At 42.6% G+C, this 21,088-nt stretch overlaps 1 protein-coding gene across 10 annotated transcripts in view; it reads right to left on the bottom strand.

Moving 5' to 3' along the window:
- Positions 1-12,643, bottom strand: part of TNIP1 (TNFAIP3 interacting protein 1) — a 52,864-nt gene extending 40,221 nt beyond the window's left edge. For 3 of the 10 annotated variants that reach the window (XM_083423048.1, XM_083423052.1, XM_083423050.1), the window contains exon 1: positions 12,416-12,552. Coding sequence is in view for 2 of the 10 variants with exons in the window: in XM_083423047.1 (XP_083279173.1) it covers positions 9,485-9,551 (67 nt within the window). In the remaining 8 variants the exon portion in view is untranslated. Of the gene's footprint in view, positions 1-9,484; positions 9,731-12,415 lie in introns of those variants that run through there. The other 7 variants (XM_083423054.1, XM_083423053.1, XM_083423049.1 and 4 more) reach the window with 7 other exon arrangements.
- Positions 12,644-21,088: the final 8,445 nt, after the last annotated feature.

Raw genomic sequence — 21,088 nt, 5'->3', positions numbered from 1 at the left:
AAACAACCCTTTGCCCAGGTTTTTGAGAAGGGGTGAGGTGTACTGGGTGCCTATAAATTCTTGTCCCTGTTGGTCGCATAATTGGGAATTATGTATTTTGTTTTATATTGTTTTAATTTTATTTATTTACTTGGTTTTGGAAGTGCATGGGTTGTACTCAACATACATTCCATCAGTGCAAGGACTTCGCTTTACACAATGGAAGGTTCTCCTCCTCTCCCTCCCACACACACCCCTTAAATCTGGTCTGAGTTTCCCCCCAGCCTTCTACAGAGGATTTGGGGATGACAGAGGGGGAGGTGGGGAAACTCCGCTTGAGCTAGTGGTAATCCTTGCACTCACACTTCCTTTAGATGAACACTGCCTCTAAACACTTTAATATATATTATATGTATTATATTAAAATAATAAAGGAAAGAAAATCTAGCCAAGGAAATGGGCAGTATAATATAGAAAACAGAATAACCAATAAGAGTCCACAGCATCCCAGTCACAAGGACGGTCAACTTCATTCTAGGAATTTGGCCATTTGGGTGACTACATTTGAAGAAGAATGTAATTCACATCATTAATCTACCTTTCTGGAGACAGGATAAGCTATGACCATGACCACAATATTCACAGGAGCCAGATTAATTTGTTGAAGGCTAATAATAAGTCACATCAGGAGAGAAAATGGGGTTTCCCTTTTTTTAAAAAAAAAACACCTGTCTGCAGGTACAGTATCTTCTTTTCTCTATGCTGATTTGTGATGGAGTCAGCATTCATATGCCCATCCTGTTCACAAATGAAGTGGGTTTTTTTTTTGGGGGGGGGGGGCTTCATTCTTAGTAGTTAGGTTCTATCCTAAATTAGCTATCCCAGAATATGAGAAGTGGACAGCAGAAACACCTTGAACACATGAGAAGCTACTGCAGTCATTGCATTACTCACAGAACAACCAAGGAGTGAGAGGTTTTCAACAGGTTGCCAATGGACAGCACACACACATTGCTACAGCATGAGCTGGGCTTCTTAATGCTTTCCTGCCACCCAACCTTCTTGTTCTAGATTCCACTGTTGCTAAATCTGTCCTCCCATGAACTTTGTCTTTTCGGGCGTCAGTTGTATGCTGACATAGAATGGGCCAGTAAGTGATACTCATGCATATGCAACAGAGAGTATCTGGCTTTTGTAGACCAGAAGAACTTGTTCATGCTGTGCTAGAGAATGGAGAAAATCTCCATACAGAGAGTTCTACATACCCATCACATTCCCTTTAAGTAGGGAAAGGGGGGGGGGGGAGTTGCTTGCATACATCAGGGACTCTAGCACTCAATCCCCAATTGGCTATGCTGGCTGGCACCGACGTAAGATGGAGCCTAGCATCATTGCACAGGATTGTTCCACTGGAAGTGTTTACAGGCCCCAAGGCTGAAACAATTGTATCTGTTTTGGTAACGAACTGGATATACAAGTATAATCTAGAACAGCATTTCCCAACCTGCAGGTCATAAACCCTGCGCAAATGGGTCACATGCTTTATAAGCAAACCCAAAATAACTATGGCTTGTAATACTTAACTGATACAATTAATAACCCTTACAACTCTTTTGCTCGGTTGGTATATCATAAGGCTACTTTGACACCTGTAACAAAATGATAGAAAAGCTCAAAAAAGCACTTGGGAACTGCTGGCAGTGATGGCACGCCACAAAGTGCTCACACAAGGAGGAGCCCTGAGTGATCACCATGGCCTTTGGAATCTGAGCACCAGAAGCGAGCTGTAACAATCCCACAAAAAACTCCCTGCGCAAGGATCTCATGGCGAACCATCACTGAATCTACTGCCAGGTTAGTTAACAGTTAAACCAAGGGTGAGTTGACGTTTGTTACATCTAACGCTGCTTGTGCAGCTGTATTAATTTAATAATAATAATAATAATAATAATAATAATAATAATAACCAGCTTATGAAGCAATATCCTGCAAACTGGTGGTTGGCACTCTTACATCCCTATAAACAAAATAGTGAATAACTGTAAATATTTTAACAAATTCCATGTTAAGCAAATTTTTGCTTGGATGTCTCAAGAACAGGCAAACTTACAGTTGAAATGAATGAAACTGTTGGCTGCCAGAGACCTAAGCTCCAAAATTCATCTGACAATAAGTTGATAGGTAAATTTGAACCCATGCATCACCAAGCTGAAAAGGCTGGGAAACGCTAGTGTAGAGAAGACTCAAGACTGAAATGTTAGTGCACAAATCCAAATAAATCCTGGTTGACAAACCAGTACTCCTCAGATGAACCACTGCATTTCAACTGCTATAAAGAAACTCTGGGCACAATCCACACAGAAATGCAACCCTATGCATGTTTACTCTGTTTAATGAGGCTTATTCCCAGGTATGTGTGCACAGGTGTACAGCCTTAGTCAATTCATTCATGTGTGAGTGTGAATGGATCAGTCAACTAAATCTTCATAAAATCGTCATCTGGTAACTAAACCTCCATATTTGTGGGGGGGGGGTTTACACTTTTTATGTACCTGTGTGTACAAGATATGGACAAACATCTCCTCTGTGATGATACCTGCCATCTGTGGAATGGCAAGCAGATGCACAAAATACTATCTGGTAGAAAATCAAATCAATAGGTTTTCAGGAGAGGGACTTAAAGAATTGTACATCTTTGTACAGTTCTCTCTCTGTGTGTGTGTAATTTATATGGAGTGTTTTAGACTGCTATCCTACACCTACTTACCTGGGAACAAACCCTGTGGAACTCTGTGGAACTTACTCCTGAGTAGGCATATATAGGAAAACATTGCTTGTACTAGTACAAATTTTCTTTTCAGTTACCATCAGCAAAATTTTGTTGGAAAGGCAGGATACTAAAAATGCTTAATAAAATTAAGAATACGCTTTCTATGACAACATCTCAGCTGTGGAATGCGCTCCCCAATAAGGCTTGCCTAGCGTTGACCCTTATGTATTTTACGGTAAGTATTTTCATTTGCCCAGGTCTTATTTACTATTTTCTTTCAGATTTTTAAAAATTTTAGTACCCTATTTGCTTTAAATTCAAGATGTGTCGCTGCTGCTTTGAAGATTATTTTGTTTTCACACTTTATTCATCTGAAGACTTTCAAAGCAGCTCGCAATTAAAACAACAACAACAACCTTAAATGCAGGTCTAAAATTTTTTTTGCAAGTCCGACAGGGTTGCAGTTTTCTGACATTCATACTAACACTTAGGTATAGAAAACAAAATCGTAAGAGGGTCAATGAAGGGAGTGCGGAAAGGATATGACACAGGATGAGGCTAAAAAGTGCATGAGGCTGGGTGTGTGTTAAAAATAATGGAAGATGGATCAACATTGCTCCGACTTATGCTGGCAAAGATCTAGTATGCTGATATTTGGATGTAACTGCAGCAGTTGGCAACATGCTTCCTTCCTCCCACAAGTCATGCCTTGCTCAACCTGAAAGAAGGCACACTGTACACTGACCTTTGCATTGAAAAACCCACATGCCTACGCACACAAGCATAGCAAAACTCCATGTGCTTCAGAGCATCAAATGTGGCCAGGACCTGTCAAATCTTTTTAGAATTAAACTTGCAACTCATCTCTGTTCCATCTGGTAACAATAGATAATAAAAAACTAAAGCAATTATTCTATTTACACAAAGAGAGAGCAAAATGCAATTCAGAGAACAATTTTAATTTTACTAAAGAGATTGTAGTTAGAGAGAAACACATTCACAAACTTTCAATAGGAGCTGCAGCTTCCCTTGGCTGCCGGGTTTGAAATAGCAGGACGCCAGGAGCATTTTGCGCCTAAATATTCTCCATTTGGGAGCACCTCAAAAAGTCTGGATGCCGGTTTTTGTGCCTGGCTGACACTCAAGGATTACTGAAATGTATGTGCTTTGAAGCCTCGGAGTATATGTTAACGACAGACAATATGTAAAGGAGTTTAACAATAAAGAGTAGTGTGTTTCGAAAACTAAAGTTTGGTACCGATGTTTTTAGTGCAAACACCAAATTAAACATGTATTAACAATTTCTGCTAAAATGTGATATTAACAATGTGTTATTTATGTGAGTTGTGTATTAGTTAATGCTTATCAAAATAATAAATAAAAAGTGTTGCTGCCCCCCCATGGCGACTAGACATTCTGTTTTGGCGCCCACAACTCATGTCCCAAAAGACATTTGGCTCCTAGTTAATCTATCCTAGTTTCTAACACTGCTTGGCTTTAGAATTTTGTTTATCGGACATCCCTAATAGAACACAAAGTTCAGAAAAATGTCGCAGAGAGAGAAGCAGATAATTGCATTAAGCACTTTCCCAAAGTTTAGGTCCCGATGCAATGGATTCTAAACTAGACTGCGGAAATTGTGGCTCTCCAGATGTTCCTGAACTATAACCCACATCAGTCCCAGCAAGCATGGTGAATGGTGAGTGAAGATGGCAGTAGCAGTTCAGCAACATCTGGAGGGGCATAGGTTCCCTCCAGGCCTCCTCTAAACCTTCACCTTCAAACAGAAAACCACATGGGGAAAAGAAAAAGAGCCTATCCTTTTTGTGTCAAACAGAATAGAAACAGCCAGCAAGACCACAAGTTCTGATCAACTTATCAAACACACCATAATGGTATTAAAATTAGCACCTCTCTTTGCACATTTATAAGCATCACATTTACCCCTCTCCAACTCTATGCAACTTGCAATATACAAATTCTGGTGGTAATTGTCAATATAGATCCTCCAAGTTTGCTGCAGGCAAAATAATCTTCAATTAACCATTTAAACATACCACCCCCATATTAGACTTTCTGAAGTCACTAAATATTATATACATCACTTGGAATCACATGAGCTTCACATATATTCTACACATATATTCATTGAGAAACTGGTGGAAAAGGCTCCAAGACAATAGCTATTACTGACAAGAGCCTAGAAGCAACAATAACACACTTCCCTCTCTCTTGGGTTCACTAAGCACATGACTGCATGTAACAAAGCTGGGTTTTACCTTCATTAAAGCTATAGCTTAGAAACTCAGGATATCTCCATCAGAATGCTACCTTGAAGTGAAGCCTTCCAATATGATTTCATCCACAAGAGGAGAAACCATGAAGTCAGCTTTCCTTACAAGAAAGTACAGATACATAATTCAATAGTCAAAATTCCATTTGCTACATGACCAGAGTTAACTACTCATGTAACAATCTGATTACCTGAAAAGAATGCAGGAATACCAAACCATTCAAGTTTGGGAAGGCTAGGTAATTCACACAACCAACAGCATCACTGGAGGAGACTAGCAACATTGACATATGTAATCTAATAATGCCACCATTGGGATTGCTTACTCATCACCAGAATTTCAACATAGTATTCCATTATTACAGTGGTAGCATTTGGTCATCTGTACAACATAAGTGCCAAGAACATACATAGCTTGGGGGAATGTGTGTCCCTGAGATTGCTCATATTGCTAAAGATCTATAGGAAGAAACAACTGGTTCTATGTTCCAGAACTGAAGCAAACACATCCACAAAAACAGCTTCTATTTTATAAACAGAAGCTGTTTAGATTATATTATTTTAGATTATATTAGATTAATTAGCAAAATGTTAGCAGACATTTGTAAAGGCATTTTCTGAGTTGCTACTTTCTGCACACTGCAATTCTGTATCACCTTCATGTTGGTACACAACTGATCTATGGGTTTGTTTGTTTTGAATGGTCTAGAAAAAACCAGCTAAATATCCATTCACAATGCCCAGAATACGCAGTTATTTACAAAATGTGCTTCCTGCTGGAAGACCACTTCAGCAAATTTCTCATTGGAAAAGTTTAAGTGGAAATACCTTTATTCCATTTTGATGTATTTCAGTAGCAATTAGAAAAGGAGAGTAGACACTATGGGGGCATCTAAATTTTTTAACATTTACAAATTCTGCTGGCCAAAATACCTCAGCATGTATCAGCTACTGGATTAGGGCAAATAGCTGGTGAGAATCATTTCTATCCTTTATTTTTTTCATCAGTCAACTAGCCAATACATAGTGAAAATTTTTAGAAGGGCATGCCTACTCTTTCTCAAGAGTAGGAAGGTATTGTTTGGAACTAGACATATGTTAACAACACTCCTATTCTTTTGATTCCTGTTTCATTTAAAGTTACTGACAATGAACCATGTGTCATTATTTGGGCTTGAAAGGTTGCAATCCAATTTCATGCATGTTTATCCAGACATAAGTCACACAGGAGCATTTACTCAAATAAGCATGCATAGACCTGCAGCTTTAGACTCACTATCATGTACAAAGTGAAACAACTAAACCTTGGCTTCATTTTCCCCAATTGCAAAACATGGATAATACCTCCTTGCACTATTTTGAAAAAGAAAAGTAGAACACAAAAGTGATATAAAAAGCCAGAGTAGCATGATAGCTATAGTGTTGGCTTCAATTCCCTGCTCACCCAAGAAGCTCACTAGGTAGCCACTATCTTTCAGTCTAGCCTACCTCATAGAAGTGCTGAAAAGATGAGATTGTACAACACTCTGCATATCAGCCAGAGCTCCTGGGGAGTAGGGTAGGACAGAAATAAATACATAAAGTTAAGGCTACAATCCTAATCACATTTATTTGGGAGTAAGCTCCACTGCAATCAGCGGAGGCTACATGAACAGGATTGGGCCCTAGGTGTCATAACCTGGGACCTAAACATTTGAATTAGCACCTCCCCGTGCATTGAGATCTTCAAAGGAGGTCCTTCCTTGTGTCCCCATCAGGTGTTATTAGTTATGTGGCCATGGTGACCCCCCCCCCCTTGGAATGCCCCCCCCAGAGGTATGGTTGGCACCATACCTTTGAGAATTGAAAACATATCTGTTTGATCAGGGTCTTGGTGTTTCTAAGTTGTAATACAGCTAGTCAACTCTATGAAGAACGTATTTTGTTTATACGAGTAGTGCAATAGTGTAAAGGTAAAGGGATCCCTGAACATTAGGCCCAGTCGTGGCCGACTCTGGGGTTACGGCGCTCATCTCACTTTATTGGCCGAGGGAGCTGGCGTACAGCTTCCGGGTCATGTGGCCAGCATGACTAAGCCGCTTCTGGCGAACTAGAGCAGCGCACAGAAACGCCGTTTACCTTTCCGCCGGAGCGGTACCTATTTATCTACTTGCACTTTGACATGCTTTCAAACTGCTAGGTTGGCAGGAGCTGGGACCAAGTAATAGGAGCTCAGCCCATCGTGGGGATTCAAACCTCCGACCTTCTGATCGGCAAGCTGGGCCCTAGGCTCTGTGATTTAACCCACAGTGCCACCCGCATCCCATGTGTACTGTAGTCTTAATCATGTTTTCTTCATGTTCATAGATTTCAATTCTACAATGGAAAGGATCCTGAGGATCATCTAGTCCAACCCCCTACAATGCAGGAATATGAAGCTGTCCCCTGTGGGATTGAACCTGCAACCATGGTTATCAGCAGTAGCATGCGGTCAATGGACTAGGGGAACTAGGTTAGTCCCTTAAATGTCCCGAGTAAATTAAAATATTAAAGCCTGTCACCTCATTCCCAAAGCCCAGGAAGCTTTTGCCCAGCTTGGGGGGGGGGGTGATGGCCACATGCACACGTCACCCTGCCCCCTCCATCGCCCTCGCAAGCTGGCGCCTCTGGCCCTGATGAAAAATTTCACTGCATGCCACTGGTTATCAGCACTATGCTCTAACCACATGAGCTATCCAGTGGTATTTTTTAATCTTATAATAACAGGTCTTTGTTGCATAGCATTGTATTTCAGTGCTTATATTGATGTGCCTATGCCTTCATTAAGGACAGACTAAAAATGCATTAATAACATATGCATATGTTCAGCCACGAGCAACACTCAGCAAATCAGTAAATAATTTTACTTATTTATGTGGAATCGCAGTCTGGAACAATCTTTAAACCCGAACGTGTTTTTCTCAGCACAACCTAAGGCATGATCACTCAGAGGTTAATCCAAGTGAATTCAATGGTGCTTACCCCCACATAGAAGATTGTAGCTTCATTAAAGCAAAAGATATGACCAGCGCCGGATTTGCATATAAGCTAAACAAGCTATAGCTTAGGGCCCCATGCTCTTGGGTCCCAAGAAATTTAAAGGGGGAAAAACTGGATGTACATATCCTAAATATAAGATAAAAAACAAATAAAATAAAACCTACATACAGCGACAGTGTTTTGTGTTGTGTAGGCTCCTATGATGTAAGTAATGGGCCCCGCCTGCTAGCCTGCTCCCTAAAATATCACTGGTTTGCTCATTTCTATATATAGGGTGCCTACATTCTGCTATTTATAATTATTAGTAGTTTGCATCATATATTTACACCTATTATTTCATATTATAGCAAGTTTCTAGAGACTAGATTATGAGTCTTTGTAAATTGTGTTTCTAAACAAACTTTTGTTATTGCCCAATGCCAATGTGTTTGCATGATTGTTTGTTATGAATAAAAAACCATTTTAAGTTAGAGCTTAATAATTATTTCACTATTAATATACTTCTTCTTAATTGTATTTCACTATTAAAATACTACTTCTTAATTGTATTTCAGTTCAACAACTACTTCAATAAAATACATATTTTGTTATGTGCAAATGGCTTTAGATACCTATTAGGTCCATAAATTACCATATATAGCATATATTCAACACAAAAAACAGCGACAATTTGTTGCTGACAAAGGACAGCTGGACATATAAAGGGCCCCATTAGCTTCAGTAGCTTAGGGCCTCATCAAACCTAAATCTGACCCTGGATCTGACCTCCTTTAACAACCACTATCCTGCGAACATGACCTGAGCATTCTGTTACTGCCACTGTGGAGAGCCTTGAAAGAAAGAAACCCTTCAGTCACTTCAACAAAACAGGGGCAATAAACCCCTCAGCTAAAAATCGCGTTTGTTATCCAGCACTATGGAGTGTGTGACAGGTTCCCTGTTGCTAACTCCAAAGGAGATACACACACCACACAGGTGCGTTTGTGAAACCTTGCCTTCAGCACCAGCCACTTGTGCCTGCGTCCTCTTGCGAACGTTGCAAACGACTCCTCTGACGGAACACAGAATCCACCAGGCACTGGGAGAAACGGGGTCTCAACTTTTACAGAACTTCAACCCCTGACACCTCCCCGCTTTGGGGAGCGGGGTCTCCGTTCTTAAGGTGGGCTGACCTTATTTTCATTTGCTTTTCCAGGACCGGAGTTCTGGGGCACAAGGAACCGTGGAAGAGGAGGCGCACCATTTGGTCGCCCCCCTCACAGGAAAACACCACAAGCCCGTTGCTAAGCATCCATCCCCTCCGACCTTAAGCGTAAAGCATCCCTTCTATCCCCACAGATACAAGGAAGGGTGGGGGACCGTTTCTTTCCCCGTAGGAAAGGAGAAAGGAGGCTGGCTTGGGGTAATGGATACCCCGATCCTACCTGCGGGAGATCCTGCGACAGGGACCCAATCAGCTCCCGGATCTAGTGGACTCTGAGCCGCGGGCATCTCCCCTTTCCCCCCGCCCTCCCCCCTCGCGCTCCGCTTCCTCTCTCTCTCTCTCCTGAGGAAGGAAGCGTGAGTCAGAAGGACCGCCCACTCTGGAATTTCCCCGGCGCGTGATTGATAAGCCGAGCGGCTAATCAGCGAGCTGCTTCCTCCCAACCGCCCCCGCGCGCACGGACGGCGTCTCGAAAAACCTCAAGAGAGCGAAGGGAGCCGCCAGCCCAAGAAAGGAAGCGGCGGGGCGAGGGGAAAGCCCGCGCGGGCGAGCTTAGCTGGCATCGCCGACCAGGGCAACTGCTAGGCAGGTCGCTTTCTAGCCTGATCCCGTAGGTTGCTGACTTAGGAGTGGAACGGGATTTCTCTTATATTTGACTTTCTTCTGCAATGTTTTCTTCTGGATTTTTATTTTTGGATGTTTTAATGCAGGTTGTAAACTGCTTTGTGATCCCCCCCCCTCCTTAAAAATAGAAACGGTGCAGAAATAAAGAATAATAATTAATGAGCAAGCTGTGCAATTGCCTGTCCTTTCCCCAGGTGGTGTACGGGGGATTCGATGAAAGCTCTCTATAAAATAGTCTGTTTCCTTTTTAAAAACAAAGCTTTACTTGGCCCAGTGAAAGAAGTCTCCATGAGATTTTTCTTCGATTTTTTTAGAGGAATTGCAGAGCAAGAGGGCCACCAGGCGTCTCCTTCTTTGGCAGTCACTTGTAGCTGAGTAAGCTGCTGTACACACGGTTAAAAGTGAGTCCATAAGTGACTGTGGAGGCCAATTCTGGATCCACATCTCCTTCCACAGTGGGGACATAGGTTTCCAGGCGGGAGTTGATCACGGTGAGGGTTTGCCAAGCATGCCTTCTTCTTAGCACATTTCTCCCTTTCGTCCTGAGTTCGAGCGTCTTCAAAGCCCATGACACCTTTGGTAAAGTTTGTTCTCGCAGACCAGTGTTTCCCAGTTGTCAGTGTTTATACTACACTAGTGGCTAAAAATGAAATCAAGTAAGCTTCCAGATTCCACAGGATCCTTCCTCCAAAACGAGCATGAAATAAAATGGGGGTGCCCTTGGGGGGGTGTGAGCCTTGCTGCAAGGGTTTTTATCTAGGCCTATAACTGGTGTAATAAGCTGGTTCTTACAGGCTTGGCAGGGCTGCCTTTCCATGCTGTCAACTAAACAGTGCCCCAGACACACTTTATCTTTGGAGCAAGGTTTTCAGTAGCCCCGGTCCAAAAGCAGCATTGCAACCAGATGTAGCTGGGGGTGGGGTGTAGATGATCTGCTGGCCATTGTCTCTTTTTTAAAAAAAAATCTGCCTGGCCGCAGAGAGAAGGGAGCTTCTGCACATTTGAGAGTTGCAAAGGAATTTTGGCAGTGCTGCTTTATCATGTGGTGCAGGGATTGGGAAAGTGGTGTCCAAAGAACTTTCCTCATTTGCACAACCCGCTGGAGGTGCAGGAGCCCTGCCCTGCTGCTGCATGGCATCTGGTCACCTGAGGAGCACCTAGCTTCTAAATTATATGCATGAATGAGAGAGAAGTCATGAAAAATGGTGGTGAGAAATGGGGTGTGGTTCTCATGTTGGGTTTTTGAAAAACAGTACTTGTATTAGAAAATCAACCTTAGAACTGTACAGCAAGCAGCTTTTTCTCATACACACATAAACAACCTGGTCAATGGAAATAGCAGGAGGAAGAGGAGTCTGTCCTCTTGGCCAAGAACTGCTGTCAGTTCTTCTCCGCCATTTGGATCCTCTTTTCCTCTCAGAGCAGGAGATGTTGCTTATCATTAATAATGTTCAGTGCTGGGTTGATGCTGGTGTGGGTAGGTTCCCCGCACAGTTCTTTTACCCTGCCCTTCTTCTTGCCAGAGTGCAGGATATATCATAGCAATCTTAAAACGATATACAAATATCATAAAGCAGTAATAGAAATTCCGATCAGTAACAAACATTAAAATACAATTAAGAGGATAATAAATTATACTGAAAAGTGCAGGCAACTACTGCTGAGCTGAATATATTTTATGTTAACATTACAAATGTGAAAAGACAACCAAATCTCAGTCAGGAAGGACAGTGCTATAGGTGAGGGACACTACCAAGAAGCTTGATGTAGGATTTTGAAAGACTACCTTCCACCAATGGCAGCATGAAGAGGGCAGATCTTAAAAGCACGAGCTGGAAGCTATGCAGGTAGGTGCTCCTTCAAGCTCCCATTTGGGGAGCCTTCAACCCTGAGACATGAATTAATGAGTTCCTCTTGCACTTCTCAGAGCCAAGAGTGTTTTTTAGACCCACCAGTAAATCTCTTCTCATCTCTTCCTTTTATTCCAAGCCCAGTGGTTATCAAGAGTCTCTTTTTATTCCCCGTGCTTGTGCCATAGGTAAAGTAAACAACCCCCCCCCTTCTCTTTAGCTGACCAGCTGGCCAGTTTGACATCACCAAGGCTGCTCAAATAAACATTGGTTTGTTCATAGAATCCCAGAACTGTAGAGTCGGAAGGTACCCTGATGGTCACCTACAACATCCTACAATGCAGGAATCTCAACTAAAGCATCCATGAGAGATGGACACCCAACCTTTGCTTTAAAACCTCAAATGATGGACATTCCAGATAGTCCTTCCAGATAGTTTGTTCTTTAAACATGGGACTCTCACATGATGTGTTTCCTATACTAGGTCAGAGGCACAGAACCAACAGTATACGTTCTTCTACCTCACAAGCTGGGAGTGGGGAGCCAGCAGGGAGTAGAGAGAGATTTCAGCTTCTTGTGATCAAATTCTGAGCTATATACCACAAGCTACGTAACCCCCTCCCAAACTCCCACAATGTCCAAAATAAGGAGTTAAAATGTCTTCTTTGACTACTCACTCAGATAAGTAAGAGAGGGGGGTCCAAAAGATCCTTTCGGGGTGCTTTAATCGAATGTGAGGAAGAAGGCACGCCTAAGCTTACTTTTAGCTTAGGAGATGGGGAATTCCCCAGCGGAGGCCATAGACAGCTCTTCTTCGGTGGTTTTTGAAGAGGATCCAAAAGTAATTTAAAGGGCTCCCCTCTAGCCCAGAGGGGTATGCTGAAGTACGTCACCATTCAGTGAATAATTCACTGAGGAAAAATGTGATTCACTTTTGGAAAGACTATTATTCCATGCCACATTCCTTAAAGGGCAACGTAGTCTAACCACAAAGCTGTTTTATTGTTCCTGGGGAGTCTGCGTGATTGATAGGCCTCTATAACCAGGTATTCCAAATCCTTTGGAATACAGAAATAACTACCATTTTAATTTTGTTAACATTACAATGTGACACGGGAGATCCATGACTGAGGGTGCATCCAGACTGCAAATATTTGAGGGGTGAGATTCAACCACATACCAGCAAATCCAGGTTTCTCAGTTACAGCTGATAGGGAGGGTCTTACACACAAAAAAGCCCCACTTCCCCCAAAGACCAGACTTTTTGTGATAAGGAAAGTGATGGGGAAATGCCCTAGACAGTGTGGGATAATGCCATCAAGCCTCCCGGTGGAGAAAATAGGGGAAGGATTTATGTCATGGAAATGGCAGGAAGAGAAAGGATCAAACCCTTCCTCAGGGCCGCTGATCAAAAGCCTGTTGCTGCTTTAAAAAAGAAGTTCAGAGATCCAGTCGCAGATGAGTCCAAGCCACAATCATTTGAGGGCCTGAGGCTCCAGGGTTGCCACCTGACTTGTATTCCGCCGTCATTCCATGTGGCTGACAGATGGCAATTGGGAAAAATGGAAATCCATGAAATGAAGGGTCATAAAAAATGGGTGCTAGGAAGGGTGGGAAAAGGAAGGGGGGAAATCCCATTTGTCCCCCACTCCTTTGCATCTCTGGTCTTAGAAGAGGCTTCTCATAATTAAATGATTTTTACTGTTACAGTCTTTGGCCTCTGTCAAATCACAGCAAATAAAGTCTTTGTTTTCTGCTAGAAAAGTGGGGACATTGGCTCGGCATTCAACCCACATAGCCAGGATCTACCTTTTGCAGCCAGTGGCTGAAGATTAAGCTTAGGAGCAGTGCTGGTAGAGTGTAGACAGCAACCCAGGTATGTTCAGATCTCCTGGGGAAGCTTGACCCTCCAGATGTGTTTGGACTGCAGCTTCCATCAGCCCCCCAGACAGCATAACCAATAGTCAGGTCCAACAACTTCAAGAGGTTCCACACCTTTGCTTTACAGCACAAAGTCTGCTGGTGGATAACACAGCTAGGGTGGCCATGTGTGTCAACCTTTACAGATGGCACTGCTCTCTTTGAAAGGGCTATCAGGAAGTTAGTCTTTGAAATCATTCTCTGTTTGAAGGGCTGTCCTACTGAAGTCTATTAAAAAAAAAAAACATATAAGAAGGGAGAGCAGGAGCCTTGAAGATGCTCATCAATGGTTAGCACCTGGACAGCAAATTGAAAAGGCAGATAGGCCACTTTTCTATTTAAATTACGGAAATGATTTCTAAATGTGCAAGTGTACATATGAAGTAGTATGTGCAGATTTGTGTCTATTTTTGTCCTCGTTTTGGGGTACGTGTGCCTTCTTTGACAATGCAAAGCAGGCCACACTATATATGCACAATCCAGAGTAAACTTCTTTTCAGCAGTGAACATATTCTTGCAGAGGTATTTCTGTGTGCATGTCAGTTTCCCCACACACATGTGCATGTATACCACATTTATACAGATGCTTCCAGCCTCTGAGAAATAATTAGCTAGACAGATTTACCCACAAATGCCTGTCTTCTTTTTCTTTTTTAAAAATTTGTTTATTTGGTTTTTCAGATTAAAATTTTAGTCACATGTCCAACATACAACATTAAAACAAGATCCCAAGGAATCTCTTGGACTTTCCTTCTCCCCTTTGTGCATCCTGTTATTAATAATTTTCTCCCACATCTTTCATAATAATCCAAATCTTTTATCTCAGCCCCCAATTTCATCACATGGCATGATCCATGGAAACTGGGGCAATTACAGGGCAAAACTCCAGGCAAACAGTTCTTTTTCCTTTCTTTTCTGGAAGCAATTCTGAGCACTAAACTTCCACTAGATTCCCAGAAGTGGCTTTTACGTTGCGGGAAAGATCACATAAAACACAAAATTATTGGATAAGGAAACAATGGGGAAATGGAATAAAGTGCTGTCTGAATGTAGCCTTGCAACTTCTCTATGGTGCCAGAGGCAGACTGGAAACACCAGTTGTTGGACACACACACACACACACACACACACACACACCACAGCAGGCCAGATTGGGTGACTGCTCGGATGTAACCAGCACAGTTGTCTGGTCTGTCAGAATTAACCGAGACCTGTTCCTGGTAGGTTAGAAGGAAGCACTGAGGCATGTGTCTAGCTCTGTCTCTGAAAGCAGTGGGGGAAAGCTACATTGTTTGACCTTTGCATTGGCTCCTATTTCTCAATGTCAGACAGTGTTGTGCCTAACAGCTCTGAGGTAAAAGGAGCAGGCAGGAAGAACAGGGCAATGTGTGCAGTTCAGGTGAATGGATGTCAAGACGCCGCCACATTCCACTTACTTATCAAGGTGGCGCATACTTCTGAAACATAAAATGGCACAATGCTTTCTGGGTGACCTAGGGCTGCTCATTGTCTCTTCGCCTAACCTGAATCACAGGATCGTTGTTGTAAGGATAAAATGGAGACAGGGAGAATCATATCTGCCCCCTTGGGTTTCTTGAAGGAAAAGGCAGGATAGAAATGTAATGATGAATTAAATAAAACACAAAATATAAGATTAAAATATATGATTGTAAGAGGAAAATTTTACTCTCTTCAAAATGGTGCAGTTCATTACAAATATAGGTTTTCATCCTCAGTTGCCTCATGTGAAGGATGAAGGATGCAGGTTCCTGATGTATTCCAAAGTACTTTATTTCAAACCTTTGTCTTTGCTTACAATTGCCATTTTCTTCTGAGTTTTGTCCATTCCTACTTTACTCAAACTTTTATAACCACCACTTTCCCCCTCTCAGTGTTTCTCCCTTCTCAATCTCATGCCATGGCCACTGCTGTAGTATAACCTGCCTTCGCATTTGCTCCCCAATCCTGCCCTGACTTCATGCAACTCCAGGATTGAAATCCTCCAATGGGGCTTGCGTGATGACATTCTTACATTTTTGTTATATATAGGGAGAAATTCACAACTCAAAAGATGGCACAAATTTGCCATAATGCTATCACCACCACCATGGAATGAAGCATTAACATCCTTCGTAATCAGTTTGATTTTGGAAAGAAAAGCTGTCTTCTGCACAACAGGATGGATGTTAGGTAACTCAAAAGGGGCTGAACCCACAAAGTCAAGAAGAAAGCTGTTTGCACTGCCTGCCAGTTCACATCAGGAGTGGGTTTTGTTTACCCCTTCAGTTTGCTCTGTTTGGTTGCTCTGGTCTGAAAGAAAGCAGTGAAACAAAATGATGACGCCTTCTGAGCCTAGGGAGGAAGTTTTGGTCAAGAGAAGGGGATTTCCAGAACACAGAGATATGCAAATCATGTACTTGGGTTAACCTGAGTGCATTCTGAACAGGCCCAATACAACTGACTCTTGTGAACTTATAGAAGGTGGTCTAGTGGCCCAGGGGAATGAAAAGAGTACCACTGAGGTAGGAGAAAGCAGGATTAGAAGTCCAAGGAAGGAGGAGAATTGGGAAATCAGAACCTAAAGCACTAAAGGCAACATCACTACCAGACCCACTTGAGAGGAACCATCTATGCAAAAGCTTATGGCTACCACAGATGAACCATTCCATTTGGGCATTTCTGCAGGAAACCTTACTCATGTTTTCTGGAGAAACATGGGCCTTGAGAAAATTCATCAGCTCCCAAATGCTCAATACTTGCACAGTCAGGCATAGTGGCTTATGTTGCCATCATGACATCGTGGGGGCATAGCTGGGTGGCAGAAAATGATCCCCATTTCAACCACTGACATTTCCAGGTAAAAGTGTTTCAGACAGCAGAACTGGACAAGGCATCTATCTGCCAAATATCTCATGGAATTATTGCCAACTGGAGCAGATAGGAATAGCCTGATTCAGTATAAGTCAGCTCTCAATTGCAATGTCTCCCTATAGTATCATGCTGTTTTTTGTTTTTGTTTTTAAATTGTACAGGTGTAGTTACTGATTAGAACACCCTATGCTCAACTTAAGGAAGGGGTATGGAACTTAATGGATGGGGGTCAGATTTGGCCCACCATGACTTCCCCCAGCCATGCCTTCTGTCCCCAGGCCCCATCCCTCACTGGCTTTGCATCTCAACTTCTTTTACTGTATTTATTAGGACAGGATGTGGGGAGGTTCTGCACTCCTGATTTAGGGCCTATTAAAATGTTTATCAATCTGCATGGTATAGGCCTGAAAGGCTTGCAGATGATGACCCACAAGCAGTGCATGGCAAGCCAATTGAGCACGCCTGTTTTGTGTGCAAAATGGGTGAAAGATTCCTGCATTGTAGAGGTTTGAACTAGATGATCCTTGTGGTCTCTTGCAGCTCAACTATTCTATGACTCTATGGGTGGTTCCTGATGCCCCTAGGAATCTTGGGATGTGGTTCATGACATGACAGAATTCAAATTAACCAGAAAAGAAGGTTTGGGCCTATGCAGATCTTCTTCTTCTTTTAAAAAAGTGTGTTCTGAACTTCTTAAATTAATCCATGTAACAAAAAACCTATTGGCTTGGGTATTGCACCACCCTGTAGATAAATTAAAAGTCATTTTTAGCATCCAAGGTAGATTTTCTGAAGGATTTTTTATAATTTTTATTTGTGCCTTAGGGTGTGAATCTCATGCTTCTTTGGAGGAATCATGATATTTTAAATGTAGGGTGTGCATGCAGCATCCATTATTAGAGGGGCCAGGTAAAAGGAATGGAGAAAAACATTGAATAGCTGTACAGGAGAGGGAATTTCAGCCAGTGCTGTTTGTCCTGGGAGAGACACCAGATGAAGTTCCCATTTCTTCTACACAACCATTAAAGGCACAGGAGCTCTATCTTCTCCCCCACGCCGTCTAAATACTTACAGTGGTACCTCGGGTTAAGTGCTGAATTCGTTTCGGAGGTCCATACTTAACCTGAAACTGTTCTTAACCTGAAGCACCACTTTTGCCTCCCGCTGCCACCGCACAATTTCTGTTCTCATCCTGAAGCAAAGTTCTTAACCTGAAGCACTATTTCTGGGTTAGCGGAGTCTGTAACCTGAAGTGTATGTAACCCGAGGTACCACTGTATTAGCTAGAACATGCTGCCTCCTGACAATCTCTTTCTTTCTAATCAAATTCAACTCGCTGATATGGCTCAGCTCGCACACCTTCAGAATCTGCCTTATTTATGACCTAATGCTTGGTATCATCAAAGCATGAAAGATGAAACCCTCTGGGCTGAGCAGGTATATTCAGTGGCTGGAATGCATTTGCCAGGGTGAGCAGGTTCATACATAGTAAAACCCTACAGGCAAGATATGTGTCTTGAACACCTTAAAAATAGCATTTGAACACCCCCCTCCCACCCCGGCATGACTAGGTGACAACTCTTGTAGTAAGATTCCGAAACAATGCATGTGTTACCCAGCAGCTCTTTGCTATGTTTCGGCTCCTGTGCAAAGATGATGTTATCTTGTGAGGATTATATGTTTCGTTTGCTCTCATCAAATAAGAAGATGCTAAGATAACTCCCAAGTTTTTCTCATCAGAGCTGATATTTACAGAATCTGTAGCTTGATACAGAGGATGGCAGAACTCGAGACAGGTGAGGAGGAAGAGAAACCAGAAGGCATGACTAGCATATACTTAAAAGGATATGCCGTATCCTGCAACCTTGGAAGTACTTTTGCAACACCCAAGTTCCAAGAGCGTCACTGGTTTACTTATGTTCCAGACCCAGTGCTTTTTTTCTGGAGGGACTCATACCCCTAAACATTTTGTGAATCTAAGTTTGGCCTCAATATGAGGCCAATATGAGTATTTCAATATGAGTAGGAAAATGAGAGTACCCCTAAACATTTTTTTAGGGGGGTGGGGGCAAGCACTGGTTCCAGCCATTTCTTCCTCTGGTAAATAAGTTTCCAATCCCAGCAAGCTTGGCTTATGGGTGGCGGGGGTGGAGTTGTTGTCCAACACCATATGGAGGGCGGCAGCTTCCCCATTCCTGCCCCATAGCAAACATTCCTTCTAGAGTCTGCTAGTGGCAAAACTGATGTGAAATATTGTTGCCCGCTGACTCCGGGAGGATATGCTCCAGACATCTGGATGCAGCATGAAGAGAAGAATTATAGTTGGTGGAGGTTTTCTGTTTTGTTTTAAATGTTGCAACACACAAACAACAATTTAGCATTTCCTGGAAGTTTTATCTGGGCTGCCCAATTTGAAATGAGGACATGCAACGCAGCTGGATGCGACTGTGAACCTGTAACCTTTAGCAACGGTGGTTTTTCCTGTGGGAACTATTTAGGGTATTGTTTTTCTCATGACTTCAGTTTTCCCTTGCCTTCCTTAAAATGCATTATTTGCTGTCCTCATTTCTCCTAAACACTAACACATTCTTTCCTGTTGTGTCGCTTCAACACAGCACAGCCCTTAGCGGAGGTAGGAGCTGGGGGAAAGAAGGGACTAGAGGTACAACCAGGAAAGAGGAACAGGCACCTCACTATAGCGGAACATTGATATTTTCTTCAGGGCAGGGCCCTTTGAATGTTAAAATGTGGATTGTCAGCTCTGCCTTTCTTGCACACACAACCCTTTCCAAAACATTCCTTAGGAGCAACATGTTTTCACCACACCTCAATTCATATTTGATAGGGCTGGGGGTGGGGGTAGAAAAAAAATATTGCTCCATTTCTAACTCAGAGACAGCCAGCTGGCAGCCTACAGCTCAGACGTGGTCCCTAAAGCAGTTATATATGCAGCTGTTAGGTGGTCCTTCCCAGTATGTTGTAAGAAATTAGTTTCCATATTTAAACATCTTTGGATTCAAACGTGCTGTGGCTGAGTGAGTGGGAGAGGCCTTTATTCCTCATGGATCACTGTGGGGCCCCTTTGTTGCAGGAAATGGTCCATTTTGAGAACGGATTTGAAAAGTTTATTTAATAAATGTATACCCCTCTTCCCGAGAAATATTCTGCACAAAATAAATTCTGTTGTAACTAAAATTTTTACAATTTTTTTTTTAAATAAAAATCATTGCATAGATTAATCTAATTAATAAGGCAACAGAGCAACCTGAAAACCCAGGCACTGAAAGGAGGTAGTCTTAAAAGTCCTCTTCAACTTTGCCAGGGATGGAGACTGCACCTCCAAAGCAACAGGGCCACTGCTGAGAAAGCCATGGGCAGATCACAATTTGGGGAAGTCATGAGCAACAACTCCAATTGTCACTTTTGACGTCAACGACAACTGCTTCCAATGAGAGCGAAGGGTCCGGCAGCAGATCCATGTGAAATAATATAGAAAGGGCCCAATTATAGAGGTGAGGGGCTTAGAGGTGGTCACATTTTAGCAACAAAATAGGCATGTGGGTGAGGAACGGCAGACCCTTTCCCCATCGTTATCTTCCCTCTGTAGCCCCTCGCTGTTATTTCTCTCCTACGCAAGACCCTTCTCATATCGGAGGGAGAAAAGCTGTGTGAGGAACAGACAATTGGAACAAACCTTTTATTTGACAGCATGATACGATCAAGATGGATGTATCAAAATGACTGAACGTTTTTAACTCCTCACAAATTCAGCACCATGTGTCTCTTAAGTTAGGTGCGTCAAACTTGGGCTAGGGAGACCCAGGTTCAAATCTCCACACTGCCATGGAGCTAAGTTGTTGACTGTGAGCCAGTCATGGTCTTTCAGCGTAACCCACCTCAAAGAGTTGCTGTGAGGATAAAATGGGGGAGGGAGTGGTGTTTGGGAGCATAGTGATGTATGGTCCCCTCTCTGGACCATCTTAGTCTAGGAAGCTGAGGAAGAAGTGAGTGAGAGCACCATCTTGGCCCATGCTTCAAGCCCCCTTAGGTCAGTGAGAAGCCTGTGATCCCCCCGTTGTTCTTGCAAGCAGATTTAGAGGCCTTCACAAACAAAAATCTTCCACATTGGGCCTTCACATGGTCATAAGGAACTTTTCTAAAGCCTTCAGCCCAAATGAAAACCGGAAATTGATAAGGATGAGCTGAATATATTATTATGCCTGCAGCTTGGGGGAAATCCTCATGTGCAAGAACAAATATTTCAAGCTTATGGTTTCTGGTGGAAACTGAGGTCATGTTGTGAGTGATTCTACAGCTGGGCCTCAGGCCAGAACAAATAAAATAATCAGCAAGCCACTTACAAGCCTCTTTGTTGACTCTTCCTAGCTTTGGAAAGCTCCTATACATTTGCTGTTTTATTGAGTAACTTGAATATCATGCTTATCTTGTTGCTAAATGAGAGCCCTGCCAGCTACTTGCTTGACTGAACTGAACTCACACAAGCAAAATATGTTTACTGGTGCTTGGAACGGCCTCATTAAAAGCAACCATTTAAATGT

The sequence above is a fragment of the Podarcis tiliguerta genome (assembly GCF_965153285.1).
Source record: "Podarcis tiliguerta genome assembly, chromosome: 2".
Taxonomy (NCBI): Eukaryota; Metazoa; Chordata; class Lepidosauria; order Squamata; family Lacertidae; genus Podarcis; species Podarcis tiliguerta.
This window is presented reverse-complemented; position numbering and strand designations above follow the sequence as displayed.